This window comes from Pezoporus occidentalis, unplaced genomic scaffold (genome assembly GCF_034315485.1).
Source record: "Pezoporus occidentalis ecotype Australia unplaced genomic scaffold, CSIRO_AGI_Poc_V1 ctg73, whole genome shotgun sequence".
NCBI lineage: Eukaryota > Metazoa > Chordata > Aves > Psittaciformes > Psittacidae > Pezoporus > Pezoporus occidentalis.
Window position 1 is genome coordinate 1756947 of NW_026916082.1, and position 16646 is coordinate 1773592.

The 16646-nt window shown below is 43.7% G+C and overlaps 1 protein-coding gene across 4 annotated transcripts in view; it reads right to left on the bottom strand.

Annotated features, from left to right (window-relative positions):
- Nucleotides 1-16646, bottom strand: part of SH3PXD2A (SH3 and PX domains 2A) — a 261573-nt gene that overhangs the window by 125453 nt on the left and 119474 nt on the right. The window contains exon 1 of one of the 4 annotated variants that reach the window (XM_062601875.1): nucleotides 2766-2853. The exons of the other annotated variants lie outside the window; for them this stretch is intronic. Coding sequence (XP_062457859.1) covers nucleotides 2766-2767 — 2 coding nt within the window. The 5' untranslated portion in view covers nucleotides 2768-2853. Of the gene's footprint in view, nucleotides 1-2765; nucleotides 2854-16646 lie in introns of those variants that run through there. 4 annotated transcript variants of the gene reach the window in all.

The window sequence follows — 16646 nt, forward strand, 5'->3', positions numbered from 1 at the left end:
AGGAATTCTCTAAACGTAGTAGCAGCTACATGAGGTTTTGCTCCTATCTCAGCATAACCAGCAGTAACCCACATTTTAATCCTCAGCCTGAAGCAATGGGGAAGGAAGAGAAAAACACCCTTTTTTACAGCCAGGAGTGTGCTAGCTCCAGTAGCAAATGAACTTTTTTCTCCATTGCTTTCTTTTTCAGCTGTTTTGTCACTGATGCTACGTTTGAGCTGACACCGAGTGGGTATCTGAATTTTAGTCTCAATAAAAAACCTAAGAAACAAAAAGCAATCAGAACAGATTTGGCAGTGTCAAATTCAGCTCTCCAGAGGCAAAGGGCTGCCTTGGATTCCCAGGGCTTCTGCCCCCCCCCCCCCCCCCCCCTTCCAGTCTCATCTCCATCTGCCTCCTCCATCCCTCTCCTCTGCCTCTGTGAAGCCTCCACTATTTCAGTGTTTACCCCAGCAGAGAGCAATTATTTATGGTATAGGTTACATTAGCCCTAATGGCTAACCCAAACAGGGGCCTGTATGTCTGCTGCAGAAACACAAACCTGTTTTGTTTCTGCCCCCAAACTTGCAATCTGAATAGCCAGACAGGGCAGGGGCAAGGAAGCAGAAAACCCATGCTAAGGAAAGCCAGTGTTGGCAGTGAGCTAAACTGCAAGCCCATATTTTCCTGGGGCCAGTGTGGTTAGTGGTGGAAGTGAAGTGACAGCGCTAGAAGTAGAGCTTGGAGATGAAGTAGGAAAGGCCCCATCTGAACTGCAGGACATTATCTGAAGATCCCAAGGTCTTGGCTTGGCTGCTTTTACAGCTGTTAGGGCTGGTTAGAGCCTTGCTAGGTTTTCTCTGCAGTTTATTTCCTGAATCCAGTTGGGACAGAAGTGAGCAAGGATGCGAAGCAGCAGGACTGTGGCACTCTCCCAGCAGCATGCACACTCCCTGCATGCTGCCAGGGCTATGACACGAGAGGGTACCACTTCCACACGCTGTCACTCAAACACAAGTCCTGTATGTGCCTGTTTCTGCCCCTGCTCCCACCAGCTGGAGTCTGGCTGGCTCAGTCTGACTGGCTCATGTTTGATCTCCAGGATCAAAGAGGAGCTGTAGGCTCAGAGGGGCAGGGACTATTCTCTTTGCCATCTGTATGAAGGAGCAGTTCAGCCTTGGCTCTTAGATGGAGTCTGTAGGTGTTTTCTCACAGCGATGCAGGTGTCTTTTGCTCCATCGTTCATCCACTGATTCCTTAAAGGCTTCTCCTGAGTGCCACTGGCATCAGAGCAGACTTTGCCTCAGCAGCAGCACAGAGGAAAGACAGCAAATACATGCAAAAATGCAGGCCTTTTTATTAGGGTTTCAAAAAGGGGAGATTTGCTTCAAGAATCCTGGACTCAATCCAAGAAACTGTAAGCCTTTCCTTCTTTGCCCCTACAACCTCAGATCAAGTGGCCTTTAAAACCCAACAGAACACGGCTGAAGCCACCAATCCTGCAAAGGTCAACCAAGAAACTCATCTCCAAATGCCAGGAACAGCTGCCCCAGGTCTAATGGTTCCCTTGGAGGCTCTTCTGCATCTCAGCTAAGCACAGCAATACTGCGTTACATTTATTCAGACCATATGTAATATGCACAAGAGCCCATAAAAGCTTAAACAGCACAATAAACATTTGGAAAAGCACAGTGACCAGATTTACGGGGTTTGGATACTTGCCAGCATGACCCACCAGAATCAGATCCTTAAGTTTTTGTGTAAGCCCAAGACAGACACACAACACAAACACAAATGTGCTGTTATCCTTGGAAAAAAAAGATAAACAGACCCCAGAGCTCATCCCCAGCATTGGAACATGCCGGCCTTCCACTGTGTCTGATTGGACTCAGTTTAAATCAAAGCCATAAAGAAGGTCTTGGCAAGGAGAAATAAATGTAGCACAACAAAACTTCACCCCAGAGCACACAGTAAAATTGAGAAAGAGGGAAAGACGAAAGGATTTAGACAGTTACTTTCCATTAAGGAGGATATGCACCCTGCTACAGAGAGCTGTGTTGCCAAATTCCAAGGTACTTTTGTGCTGAGTTTCCTCCACAGAGATGATGTGGTATCTCCTGTGCCACTTCCCATGCTGGAGGAGGGACGTGATGGCTCAGCAGAAGAGAAGAGGTGTGAAATGATGATAGATCCCAGGGGGTGCAAAACATTTTGTCCCAAGGAGCTGCAAAAACCTTAGGCTTTCATAGCTACAAAGTACTTCGGTACAGTGGGAGAGGAAGGCACTGGTGGGTTGTAAAAGTTCTTCTGTTTCCCAAGGTGAAGAACAGTTGAAGAGTTCCAGTTTCCCAGGGAAAACTGGACACTTTCTTTTTCCTCTACATTTAATAACATTAATGGCTAAACACAGTATTTTGCACACCTACAGCCCCTTCCAGTTCACAAAGATATTACACAAGCAGGATTTAGTACAGCCGTGAGCATCCAGTACACAAGACAGAAGCCAGGGCTCCTGGCTCCACATTTTATGCAATGCATCCAGAGGAGAGCCCCATCTCAGACTTAAAGCCAAAAATAAAGGGAGAACAGCACAAGATGCTGCTTTTGAGAAACCTGCCTCAACCGTTATGCTAAAGGAAAGTATTCTGGATTAGCTGGCAATACATGGAAGGAGTTGTCCACCTCCCACACATAATTTCCCAGAAAATGTTTCTACAAGTTTAAGACAAGCTGATGCATAAAGTTATACAGAAGAAAGACTAAAGCGTGACAATGGATTTACTTACATGAGGCTCAGGACGTGAAGATGCCCTTGCTGTTAAAGAACCAGCTCAGAAGCACTGCTCCACTTTGCTTATTAAACTGCAGGAAAAAAGGCTGTTTGTGTTTGTCTGCTGCTCTGGGAGGTGGGTTGTGCACTGAGAACAAAAGCTACATGCAAGGGCGCATTCTCTCACCCACTGGCACGGGCATGCTCAAGGATGGCTTTCCGTAGAACAAGGTCTATCTTCAGCACCAAAGGCCCCAGAGGAGGATAGAGCAGGGGGCCTCTGGTCAGACTGCTGCATGGTGTGAACTGCTGTGAAGACCACACATTTGGTGAATGCATAATCTAGTGAGGAGGCACACAGTAGTAAAGGGTCCTGAGGGAGGAAAAGATGTGTTGAAGCAAGGGCCAGCATAGTGACCGACTGGGATGACTGGGAAGTCTTAGTAGCTCCTGAGGGGAAGGTCAGGCTGCTAAATGTCTATGGGTGTCAGATATGCTTGTGTTAGCTCACAAGTCAACAGGCACAAGAGTCAGGGATGGGAAACACAGGATGGGACAGGCAGGGAGAGAACAAAGCCAATGAGAAGGGCAATGAACTTTTGACACATTTCTCTTCCACCCACTTGGGAAGGTAACTTGCAGCAGGAAAGCTCTGTTAAAGTTCCAAACTACACGGCTGCCTGACACCTCAGACAGCTCCAGCCAAACCTCCCTGTGCTGACTCTGGACCAGGACTTGCAGATGGAATAATCTGGACAAATATCACAGGGAGCCAAGCCTGCAGCCACAAACGGGCTGATGTGCCAGGCACTGAAACAGAGTGTAGGCTCCTGAGCAATTTATTGTTCTCCCAATGCTTACAGAGATTTTGTTGAGCAAGAAGAGGGAGACCTAGGAAATTATCAGGCTCCTCTCTTCCTCCATGCTCACACTGATCCCTTCCAGAACTCCCATGGGGCAGAGTCTGTGCACAAAAGCAGCTGCTCCATCCAAATCACAGCTACAGCTCACCCTGCTCTCCATGCAGTCCTGATGTATGAAGAAGCATGGACTGGTCTTTATGTCTCTTCTGCACAGGTATCTGTGGTTTATCTCAGGAGAGTGACTTTAGATGAAGTAATTGACCACAATTTGAGGTAGGAAGATAACAGGGTAAGGTCGACCTTGAGCTAAAGATCCTCCCAACATGCTTATGAGAAGGGATGAGTGTGTGTTCATTTGGGGGGCGGGGGTGTGCAGTGGTTGAAGCAGAGAATTTAAGGGCACCCTGAATCCTAGTCCCACTGTAACCTAGGGCAACCTAGTTCAATGTTTATTTGCACATTTTCCTCAAATACAGCATTCTGCAAAAATGGCTATGAAAGCTGGCCCACTCCTGAAGATCCAGGGAGCTAAATATCAACAAGCCAAACTATTGCTGTGCTAATGGTGTTTGCAAAGGCAAATAATAGAAAGCATGCTGAGAGTCACAGCATGAAGCTAAAATTCAGGATTTATGACTCCTGCTCCAGCCTTGGTGACTTTTCAAAACCACTTCAGTACTAGTTCTAAAATAAAACCTGTATTTCACAGTCAAGCTGGGAGAGCATGTACATGTTTGAGCCATACTTTGAAGTCTATGGTGAGCTAGCTCTATAGAAGGGAAATGCCGTAGTACTGCCATTACTACTACTCTATGGTTCACATGACACCTTCCTTTCAGTATTATTCTTAGGAACATTCTCTGGGAAGATTTTGGGTTTGCTAAAAAAAGGAAAAAGATAGATTATAGGCAGCTAGGGACAAAAATAATCCCATTCCCATGTGGTTTGTGCTGTTTAAAGGGACAGAGTGCCTATTTTTTGAAAAGACAAACAACTGACATCTGTCAGCACAAATAAATTTGGAAAAAATAGACATAATATCATTTTCCAAAAGCTTGAGGTGAGCCTGAGATGACCCAGAGTATGGAGCAGAGGGTGGAAGCATGCCCTGTGTGATAGAGCCCGGCCATCTCTCCAGCAGAACATGAGCAGGGAGTAGTTTTTCTAACTAACTTTTAGAGGAGGATCTTGGTTTCGAGCCAGGAGGTTGAAGGGTGAACACAGCAGCACAGGACCAGGCGCACAGGGAGAGTGTTTTGTCCCACGTTCCCACATTTTTGTTCACTGTCCTGGTTATGGGCAGGTGGGAAAAAAGACAATGCTGTGTATACAGCATGAACTGCAATTCCGTACAATGGGCTGAGTTCTCCCCTGCTAGTATCTGGTGCTGGAAAGAGGCCACTGAGCTAACAACATCTGTGTCTTGCAACTAACAATAGTTGGAGGCACCAAGGAAGTAGCAGATGGTGGGAATTTTCCCCCAGACAGCACCAGATAAAGCAGGAAAGTCCTATTCTTTCTGTATTCCCACTGCATCCTCCATGGCCATGTGCTTGGGAAAGCTGTCTGCCAGGATCCAGAGGTGCAAGGATGGACTGAGGTGAGTGCTGGAGCTGAGGGACGTGAGCAGACAGAGCAGGGACTGCAGGAAAAGCAGAGGGATGCAGCTGGGAGTACCAGGATTTCACAACACAGAAACCAGGACAGGATCACTTTTGGTTCTGGAAAATCATCATCCTCATGCAACTGCTGTGAAGCATTAACCTTGTCCTGCACTACAACCTGGAGGTAATTTAGACATGTCCACAACATGGAAAATTCCAAGCCACAGACTCTACAGTTAGTTTGGGTGTGTTTATCCATGTGTTCTGCTCAAACTCCAGCAAAAACGTGGGGTAAAGAGCCAGCCAAGAGAAGAACCACATTCAGGCTTTGCTGCTGCTGCCCCTACAGTTACTGTCACTAAGAACTGGTGGGGAATCAATGAGAGATGTCTCAGACACAGCATCTTCAGAGATGCTTCATCTACTGCCATCTCATTTATTCTGAAGACTTAAAACAAAGGATTTGGGACAACTGCAGACAGGACAAGGCTGAACACAGAAGAGTAAGCTTGCTTTTGTTTGTCTATAATATTAATAGGCGCATTATGTAATTTCCTTGGCTTACTGATGCAGCAACTCTGGTTACAAGACAGGATGGGATTTCCTTGAGGTCATTCCCTCAAACTGTGTGAGTTGTTATTTTCCTGGCTCACCCACAAACAGAGCGGTTTGCTCTTCTGAAACACTAATGTCCAAATGTTGACAGGTTTTGCCAATCAAAACACTGTGGCCTTACCCCATTTTAATAATCTAAGGCACCAATCTGCCCCTTAGTATTTGTTTGATGTGTTCTGCACCCTGCTGAAATATCCCGTGCAGACCTCCCTGAGATCAGGCTCTGATTGAAGAGAGATGCCATGCATCAAGCCTGCAGCCTTCTCTCTGAAACATTTAGCAGGGGATGGTGGTAAAATGTATTTATTTTCATGTATTGAGGAAAGACCATATATTCCAGCCTCTTTTTTTTTTTTTCCATCACTCAGAGATGGGCCTGAGGCCAAAACGGTGCTGCTAAGCTTGTTTTCTATTTAAAACCTTCATTTTTATTAATAACCCTTTACAGCCTACACACCAGCACTGCAGGAGTTGCATTTCCGTGTTATGTCATCGTGAACCGTTACGTAGTTAATTCCTGTACCCACAAACCCATATGGACATCATTAAACACGCACCGTACAGCATTAAAACTGTGTTCCATAAAGTGTGATTTAGAAAAAAAAATAAGACCTATGAAGTGCTGATTTTTATTTTTTTTCCTAAGGTCATGGGAAAATGAAGAAGTAGGGGAGAGAGAAAAGGTTCAGCGGTGCTGCGGGTTAGCTCATAGCTCTCCATGCCTGCAGACTGAAAGCCCAGCCTGCCTTATCCACCACAGAACATTCATTACCCACTAACTTCAGGCCAGGGATGATGAATTTCTGCTTGGCAGACCACAGAGACAACTTCTACAAAAATTACAGGTTACAAACCAGCACATGACCTTGATGATTTTATTTTTGCCAAGTGAGGTTTCCACCACTTCTCCTGAAAGAAGCTGACTTTAGTGGGGCAGAAGAACAGGTTTTCCCATATTGCTGGGAGTTAGGTATCAGGACTACTAACATAGGTGAGGATAGACCTTCACCCCAAGTATGACATGTCTCTGGCACTGGGCTTTCTCCCAGTTTGTTATGGCTCCAAACTGGCTTGTCCTGGCTGTAGTCTATGCTAGAAGCAAACCCAGTGACAGGGCAACTTCTGCAAGGCAGCAAGGACACGTTTCCTCAGCTTCAGGATCTTGCCTGTGTCCAGGACACTCTTATCACCTCTCTGTTATCTCTTAAGTGGGATTGGGGATGAAAGGATATGGGAAAGAGACAAAATGATAGAAGAAATAAACCCAGCGTACAGAGTCCCACTGGGACAAATAGAAATGAGTGCAGCAATGCTGGGGGGAGCAGGACAGAACATATTAAGAAGGAAAAAAACAATACCCAAGTGATGTAAGGATAATAAAACCCCAGATACAGTTTAATGACACAAGAAAAGATGTCAATATGAGGCAGAGAAGCTGATGCAGTCAGGGATGGTAAGAAAGCAAAAAGAAAGTAAGAGATAAGAACAAAGAACAATTTTAAAACGTCGGGTAAAACATTTATGTATGTATGTAAGATACAAGACAGTCAGTCAATTGCCTACAACACACACTGGGCAGCTTACAATGGCCTAGTCCTTTATTCAGGAGTGAGACCTGCCAAACCCTGTTCAGTGGCTGAATTCCCTCTGATCATGGAGCTGAAGAGAACAAACCACAGTGAAAACAGTATCTGACAGGATTTTACAGCACGTACAGCCCCAGAAAGGTATTTGCATAGCCTTGTGCTTACTGCTTTGTCTACGAGTGGCTGCATTCCCTTATGGATACTGTCCTGGTGCTCCATCGATTTTACAAGCTACACAATTAAAAGGTCCCCTCAAAGATGCAGATGAAGATACTTACCTAATTGCTTCCAAGCCCTTTTTGGTTTTCTTTATGAAATATTAATAAAAATAAATGTATATAAAGAGCATTCAGGGTGCACATAAAGTATCTGCTATATAAAACCTCTGTATGTTCAGGCCAGTAGAGCCTCTCTGGTGGTTTTGCTGTGTGATGTCTGTGTTTAGGAATCTCCAAGAACAGATGTTACCTAGCCCTGTCCCTTGAAAGCTGGTGACTTAGTTCAAGTTAAGTTTGTTGTGCTGGCCCCAAAGCCTGTGTGCATGTTTTCCACACATGTCCATCTCCAGGCAAGAGAGAAGGGTTAATATGATTTGCAGAGGGGGTTACTGATGAATGAACCTCCTTTATATCCCAGCCCTCTCCAGAAGTTTTCATTCCCATCAAACAAACATACCCATGAATACACACACAAATAATTTTGGGTGCACGTGTGCTCCCGTTGAATTCAATACAGTTATTCACTGTGTAGAAAACTACCCATGTGCATAAATGTTTGGAGGAGGAGGGCCACTCTAAGGATGAGGCTGACAGCAAGTTTAATGTTAGCCAGTTGCATTACCCTGGAGGTGAAATGTTTTCTGTAGGGCCATGTCCTACTTCATTCAAAATCAGGAATTTGCTTTGATCTTTTAAAAATAAAGCCTTAAAAGAAGAATCAGACATGACTGGCAAAACTTCTTCAAGAAACTTTCAAAGTACCATTAGGACCCCAAGCTGTTAAATGGTCTATTTTGGGTCAGTGCTCTCTTAAACTGATAGTCACATCTACTTACACAGTTCCCTGGCATGTGAGTGTATCTGATTTGAATGTATCTGAAACAGAGATAAGATTGGAGATTTTCTGAGCACATATTAAGATAGACATTATCATGGCAGAAAGCAACATTTGTTTGTAAAAGCCAAACATTCTCTGCTTGCTAATATTAATTCAGTCTTCTCTCACAAACGTTATTTATCCTGCCAGGGATCAGGACTTATTGGGCAGTAAACCAGGGCTCAGTAGTTTATAAGCCTGTCAACAAAAAAAATAAATATAAAAGACTTGTCATAAATCCACATGGATAGAATTTTCTGATTTATGAGGTCGATAAATGATTGAGGCAAGAAAATGAAAAAGAAGCCTTAAAAGAAAGCAGACAAAAAAGGAAGGAAGAAATGGCAGTATTTATATAATGCACTGGAGACTGGGCTTCCACAGAAGAGGGGGAAAGGGACCTTACGATGCTTATTTCATCCCTTGCCTAATAATCTGAAAGCACCTAACTTTCAAAGCACTGTGTTTTTTTCACAGGCTGGAAGCATCACAACGCATCCTTCATCAGCCTGGCCTTTTGGCAGTCCTCCTCCAAATGCAAATGCTACATCTGGAAAAAGCAGGAATCCTCTCTCCTGCCTGAAAGCCTCCTTTTATCTCCGTCCTCTGCAGAACTCTTACTTCTTGCAACTATACACTCCAACATACTACTTTATTGAAGGGATTCAAGTCTTCCTCCTCATCCGCTGAGCTGCCCCTTAAAGTCCCAGCTCACCCTTGGAGCCCGCTTGCTAACTGGCACGGGTCACCCTGCCATACCTCAGCCAAGCATCCCTAAAACAATCCCCTCCTGAACACACAGATGAGCATGAAAACAATAACAATGAAGATTAACAGAAGCTTATTTGTCAGGCCTGGCAAGAAGAGCATCTCATTAGCTAGTATGGCCTGTGCAATTCAGCCACCAGGGGTTCCTCCTCCCCTCAGGGGATGACACTGATGCATCATGAACATTAATAACATTGTTAGTGCATGTCCAACAGAGCTCTGCTTTGTGCATTGAGATGACCCGGCAAACAATAAGATACTTTTCCATTGACCTCTTGCTGGAATAGTTTAAAGCTATTTGCAGGGATGTGAATGACTCTTGCAGCTTTCTCTAGTTGCCCCTGGCCCTTAGCTTCACTATAAAGATATGTATGGAGGTGAAGGAACAAATCCAGACTGAGCAAGATGCCTCAGCACCCAGCTTACCAGATACTGGGACTGTAAAGATTTTGTGCCAGCTGAAGAACCTTATTATTGGGACCACAGGAAGGAAAGCGTTCAGCTTTGTTACCCACATGCTTCCCCAAATTTAGGAGCCGTGTTGCTAAACTGTCCCATCGTGTATGAAGAAATGTAGAACATGGGCAATACATACTGGTCCCTACTACAGAGTAAGAACTACCCTAGTTACTCAGTCTGCACATCGTTTGCATTGGCCACTATTTTCAGGAGATTGATGACAGACTCACACCCCACCTTTTGGTCCTAAATTCAGAATAGCTGAAATGATTCTCCTCAGCTGGGATGAAAATTCACTGCACCACTGTTGGTGGGACAGTGCTGTGGCTGGGCTTTAACACAGTGAAACCCTCCCCGCTCCTCTTTCATTTAGCAAATATTCATAGTGCCCCAAATGCCCCAAAGTGCTGTGCCAGGGCTTGATCTTTCATGTGTTCATGAGCCCTTTCTTTGCTTGCCAGATGTTGGCAGGGGGAAAAGGGATTGGCCACATGATTGATGCTCTCCCACAGCTGGAAGAGTGAAGCATTAGGCAGGACCAGACACACTGCAGCACTTTGAATGACAGATCAAGTCCCAGCCACGTAGTATCCAGGGGCCTGTACACCACAGCAAAAGGGGTCATCTGCAAAACCATCTGCAGGATGCACGTCTGTTCATTCTACAGTCATCCTGCTGCTAGTAGGGCTGATGAAAAAGACCCAAATTCTGTGTTTTGAGACCATGTTTCAACAGGAACTGAGAGGTTCATTACTGGAAAAACATTTTCACGAAAAGAAAGCCCCTCATTTAGCCCGATTTGAAGGATATTCAACAACTCCACAAGATAGTGCATTCTGATGGAAATAAGATCAATTTAAACTTAACATCCTCAAGAACTCTGCAGCTCCCCTAGCAAGAGAGGACAATGTCGGTGAAGTTCTCATCATCAGAAAAAGGACTGAAACCCAGCAACCTATGCAAAAGGGAGCAGCAAAGATGGCAACATTGCTAATTCACTAGTGAACCAGGACAGCTTCAAGTCTCTGATGAACAGCTGTCTCTGGTTTGAGTCATTCACACATCATTCCCAGCATGCTTGGATGGAAAAGGAAAAGGTTTATCTGTTAGATATGGTGCCCCTGATGTCTTAACCCCACAGTTGTTGCAATGGGTCTCTTCTCATAAAGCAAAATAGACTCTTTTGGCCCACAACATTTAACATTTTCCTCTTCTTTTATATTTTCAAGCACTGGGTATCTCAGGTTACTAGTGATTTTTTGCGGTGGTTCCCAAATGAGCCTGAACTGCTCTGATTTTTCAAACCCACAAGACTGTAATTGAAAGCAAATGTAATCAGACATATACAATGTTCTGAGGTTCACCACAGTGCACTGCAGTCAGCATTACTGGAGTGGCTATTAAAACTCCTTGGAGCTGGGAAGCAAATACAGCTTGCAAGAATCCAGCAAATAACCAGCTTTGATTAGATTAGACTAAAGTACTGCAAAGCCACAGTCAATCCCCTATTCAGAATATATCTGAGGTCTGTTTAAATGAACATCTTTCCTGAGCTTAGGCCAATTGTTTTAAGAGATGTAAATGGAAACAAGGAAAGAATTCTACTTCTAACACAACAAATTCTGCAATCCTTACATCAGCATCAATCTCCAATAGTCCATTACTGTCAGTGGGGTTGTTCCAATCAAACTCTGGCATAACTGGAAAAAAAGTGGCCCAAAGACAAAGGGTATCTTTGAATCCAGACACCCAGCTCTAGCTTGAGATAAGCAGTAGCAAATCCCTTCCATAAACCTCCCAAACAAAATGCAGACATTAAAAGGTGATGGTGGGGGGAAGGTTTAATTGAATTCCCACTGGCACTTGAGTCTGCACTTAAAAGCAGGTCTAGGGTTATCTGTGAAATTTCAATTAAATCAAAAGCTTTGATAACATGATAAGTCACACCAGAGTTTGGAGTCAAAACATGTTGTTATTTGAGCCTCCGCTTGTGTTTCTGGGAACAGCACGCACGAAAGACAGTCAGCTGCAGACCAGTCAAGAAGATGGAAAGGGTGGAAATGAATCCACCAATACATCACTGGGGCTCCTACAGCCAGAGCCACTTGAGGTCTGGTATTTTTTATATATCCTAAATCCTAAAGAAGGCACCCATTCCTCAAGAGGCAGAAGGACAGAGCAAAACAGATCACCTCTGACACGTGCAGCACTCCAGGGCATGGTTGCCTATTGCCACAAATGGGTTTTTTTCTCTTCAGGCTTCCTACAAGCAACACCTTAAACAGCAACAGCACTGGGAGCTGAATGCAAAACTCTGTGGACACAAAACACCAAGCCCTGTCTATGCAATGGTTTTCCAGCACAAATCCTTTGATGGCATGGGGTGAGGAGGTGAAGCCAGGTGCACCAGTCAGTAATTGTCTAATGTGCTGTTATGATACAGCAAGCCAGAAGGTAAGCCCGTCTCTCATCCTGACCCAAAGCAGGAGGTGGTGACTCTCCAGAGAGACCTGACTTGCTTTACCTGTTGCTCAGCACTTTGATTCCTAATGCTTCCTGCTCTCTCTTCAGTGGCAACTGCTGGATGCTAAGGGCAGTACCAGAGACTCGCAGCGTTCAAAGTCCTTTTTATGGAGGAACACCAGCTCTACTTCCCAGTGTTTAGACAGAAATATTCCACATTAAATAAATGTGAGATGTCAACTCCACTTGGCCTGTAGTCAACAGCAAAAAAACCACATTTTAAGCAATGCTTTCCCTTGTAACATATAGTACAGCCTGATGTCTTACATTGCCCCCAGTCAGCTCAGAATTACATCTAGGGTTGCACTAGGCACACGTACATGAGAAAAGCACTCTTTTTATAACCAGCGAGACTACTGATCTTCAACAGCATTAAAAATAAAGGGACTCTCCAGATAAGCAATGTCAGAATTACACAGTGATCAACAATAGGAAGTGCAGAGCACTGAAAAGTCCCATCTGACCCAAGGCACCACGGGGGCATAATTTATCACCCTGGCAGCAAACATCCCATTAAGTACATTTGTCCCTAGCGCCCTCCTCTTCAGAGTGGAAAAAGTTCTTCATTAAACAATAGTGCAGCCATATTAAACATAGACACAGCAATGACAAGCCGGATTCTTCTCCACAACATAGTTACAGTTATAACATAAGCTGCCTATCCTTGTTTTTCAGAGACATGACACACAGGAAGAGACAGCCTATATTCAATTCTGTCACGTTCATGAAAACTCCACCCCATCTCGTCCTGCCTGGCAGGCCATGAGTCAACAGTGACAGATATCTGTGAGTGCAATTAACCTGCTAGCAGGGGCTCACCAGAACAAGAAATCCAGATAAGAAGAGGAAGTCCCCATCCCTCTTCCTCTCCTCAGTTACAGGCATATCTGGAAAGGATAGTGGGACCGGATGCTACTCTTGTGCATGGACCTAAGGATCTCTTCAGCATTTGTCAGCATGGGTGATTCAGCCCTATGGGCTGCCTCTATTCTGGGGCATCACACCAAGCATCATGTCTTAGAACAGAGACTTTCTTTTGGAAGATCCTGTGGCACTGAGCCAAACATTTCTGGAAGTGTGGGCTCAAGAATAACGGGTGCCCTAAAGCCTTCCCAACAAACTTGATAACCTCTGAATCCATCTATTTTGGTTCTGCTTCAATCCTGCCTCATTAGCACAGGTTTCCCCCACTGCCAGATGAATACATTTGTTCTTTTGGCTCCCTAACTGGTGTTGCATACAGAAGCACCAGCAGGACAAGCTTTCCGGACAGATTTTGGAAGTAATGTTTCTTCCAATGTTGACTAAGGACTTTAAAAACAAATTATTTTTCTAACTGGTCATTTCTTGAATTATATTATAGAAGGAACAGGGTTTCTTTACCAGAATCAAATCCTCTTTACAAATCTCTGGAACCACACCTCTGCAATCATACTGCAGATATAGCCAGAAGATGTAAGAGGCATTTCCAGCATCACAAAATAAAGCAATGAGCCAGTAAGGAGCAGATTTCCCAATCCCCTGCACTAACCACTAAACTTTTCTTCTCCGGAAGGAAGCAATTTTATGGGTTAAGTTAAACATTAAGCAAACTATCACTTTCTGATCTACAAAATAGGCATTGACAAATTATCAGCAGTGATTGTTCCTTTAGGATATGAACAAAACTAGACACGAAAAAGGCCCTCGAGCCAGCAGGGCCTGGCATTTAGTTTTTCTCAAGGCAACACCTCCACATTTCAAAGCAATTCTTCAGTCCCAACTCTTCTACAGAGAAAGAAACAAACAATGCCTTGAATTTGTGCTCATAAAGAATAACCTTTGACTAGCACTGACACTACAGTAGTGTTTAGCCCTAACACGGCAGCGTTCAGTGCCACTGCTTAAAGAGCCACATGTCGTCAAGACTCTGATCTCAGTCACATTCTGATGGATTTTGGATACGTCTGGTTATTCTTAATCCATCTTGTGCCCATGACAGCATGCTGCTTTTAGACCCTGCAGCATGTTCATAACCAATCCAGGCAAAAGCTATTTCTGTGCACTTGGCTGCCGGTGCTGACTGTCAGTACATTAAACTATCTTTGTTTCTTTCAGCACTGTGTCCTTTCACAGGCAGACCTACAAAACAAACCCAAATGTGATATTCAAGGCAAGGAATAAAAATTGCTGTACAGTAACAGCAGTAACGTATGCTGTTCCAACTGCCATTCTTCTACAACTTTTTTGCGTAGTTGCTGAACCTATTCCATTTAATGTGCTTTCTGTTCCCCCTGGTTTATTGTTTGATATTTATCTATATAGAATTTCTTTTTTCATTTTCTGGATGAGTGGCTAAAAGATTCAAATCTTCTCTCAGGAAGGCTGAGTTATTTGCTGGTATCACTGATGCTGCAACCAGCAGCAAATTTCAATATCGTCAATTTGATATTCCAGGCCAAATCATTCATAGGTTGCAAACAAAATGGAAAGTCCCATGTGAAATTAAAGAAGATAACGAATAATGCATCTGCTGTTTCCTTTTGTCCATTCCTAGAGTCTCCTCCATCCCTGAATCGCCTTAGTTTATTTAAGATAACAATCTCCAAGTGAGACCTTCTCAAAGAAGGGATTAATAGGCATTGATGAAAGGCAGCCTACACTGTTGGGGTATCTAGAGCCCCATCTGACAACAGCTGGGTCCCAGAGACTAAGCTCCTGCTCTCCGGGTCAGAGGGGGCACAACCAGGAATCAGCCACACTTCACTCCTCTACTTCTGGGGCACAAGGCTGCCTGACCTCTCAGCCACAGATTTATAACAGTCCCACACTATAAGTGGGATACTGTGAAGCACTTCCTGCTATTTAGAAGCCAAGACCCCATTTTCATGACAAATTTAGGTGTTAAGGCCAAATATTTCTAGTAACTACATCCCTAAACCAAGCACATTTGAAAAACCAAACACAGGTGCTCTGCTACACTCAGATGCTGAAAGAGCCGTGGTACCTAATTCCCACTGGAATCAGTGGGAGCTAGATGACTAATTAGGAGTAGCTAAGCAAGGCTTTTGGCAAACACAGCCCTAACAGGTCGTTGCATCCTTTTCTACCCAAATCTCAGTGAAGGTGATTCAGTCATTCTTTGAAAACATTAACTTCTTCTTCCCTTCAGAACAGTGGGTCTTAACTGCCTTATCCGGCCACCATTTTATTCAGAGCTTTTCCTGCTCTGTGCTTTGCAATTTACTTCCCAGCTGATAAATCACATAAAAATAAAACTTCCATCTTTTCTTTGTTTTTCTGTCTCTTAGGGAAATTAATTTCCTTTCTACATCTTTCAGGTGGAATGGATTTCCCTAATCAAATGTATGCATTGAGCAGTCACAATACAGAATCACAGAATGGTTGAGCCTGGAAGGGACCACTGGAGGTCATCTAGCCCAACCTCCCTGCTCAAGCAGGGGAATACCACTGCCAAGTGCAGATTGTAACAGTGACTGCCATAAAATGGTGCTGACCACATTCCTCAATGATATGAAAACTATCTGCACAGTTAAGTCCTCTAAGAAAGAGAAAAAGAAAATAAATGAAAGCTTTCCTCATGGCACATCTGCTCAGAGACTCAACTATCAAGTGTGTTGGGAAACACAATTCTAATGGGACGAAATAAAAGAGAAATGTAAGGGCAGAAAGAGAAGATAAAATATTTTCATAATTTCGAACAAAACAGAATAAATATAGTATTTTACAGATGAAAATTATTCCTCCTCTACTAATAGGTAACTGGATTTTTATCACAGGGTATACATTCGGGAAACAAAAATAATCCTATGTAAATACAGTCATGCTTATGGATAGAAAAAAGTGTACTAGGTGTGCTTTAGCTCTGGTAGACTCATAAACTAAAACATGCTTCCTTAAGATGGCTCCTGCATTACCCTTGCAACTTCTTTCCAGTTTCCTTATCAGAAATTTGTAGTACATGAAGAGTAAAGGGAGAATCCAGCTTCCATTCTACAGTGGCTGCCTGGCGTCTGATTATCGGAGTGTTACACCAGTATTTATGCAATAGAGATATGATCAGTAAAGCTCATAGCTACAAACCACAACAAAGCATTTCTGTTCTTCACTATAGGCACCCTCAGCATTAAGTCTGTTTTCTGCATCATCCCTCATAATGTTATGTCATATACCTAATAAATTCCCTAGTTTTCCTGGATTTGCATATTCCTTGAACATTGCTTTAAGATTCTTACAGTAAATATACTCTTAGATATTGAGAACTGATTTAAATTCAGTTGTTAATATATAATAAGTGATGGTTTAAACTGAAGTCTTTTCTGAGCCTGCATGTGTTTCTGCAGGGGGAGTACTGGAGAATTGAATCCTTGGCTTTTGATCTGCT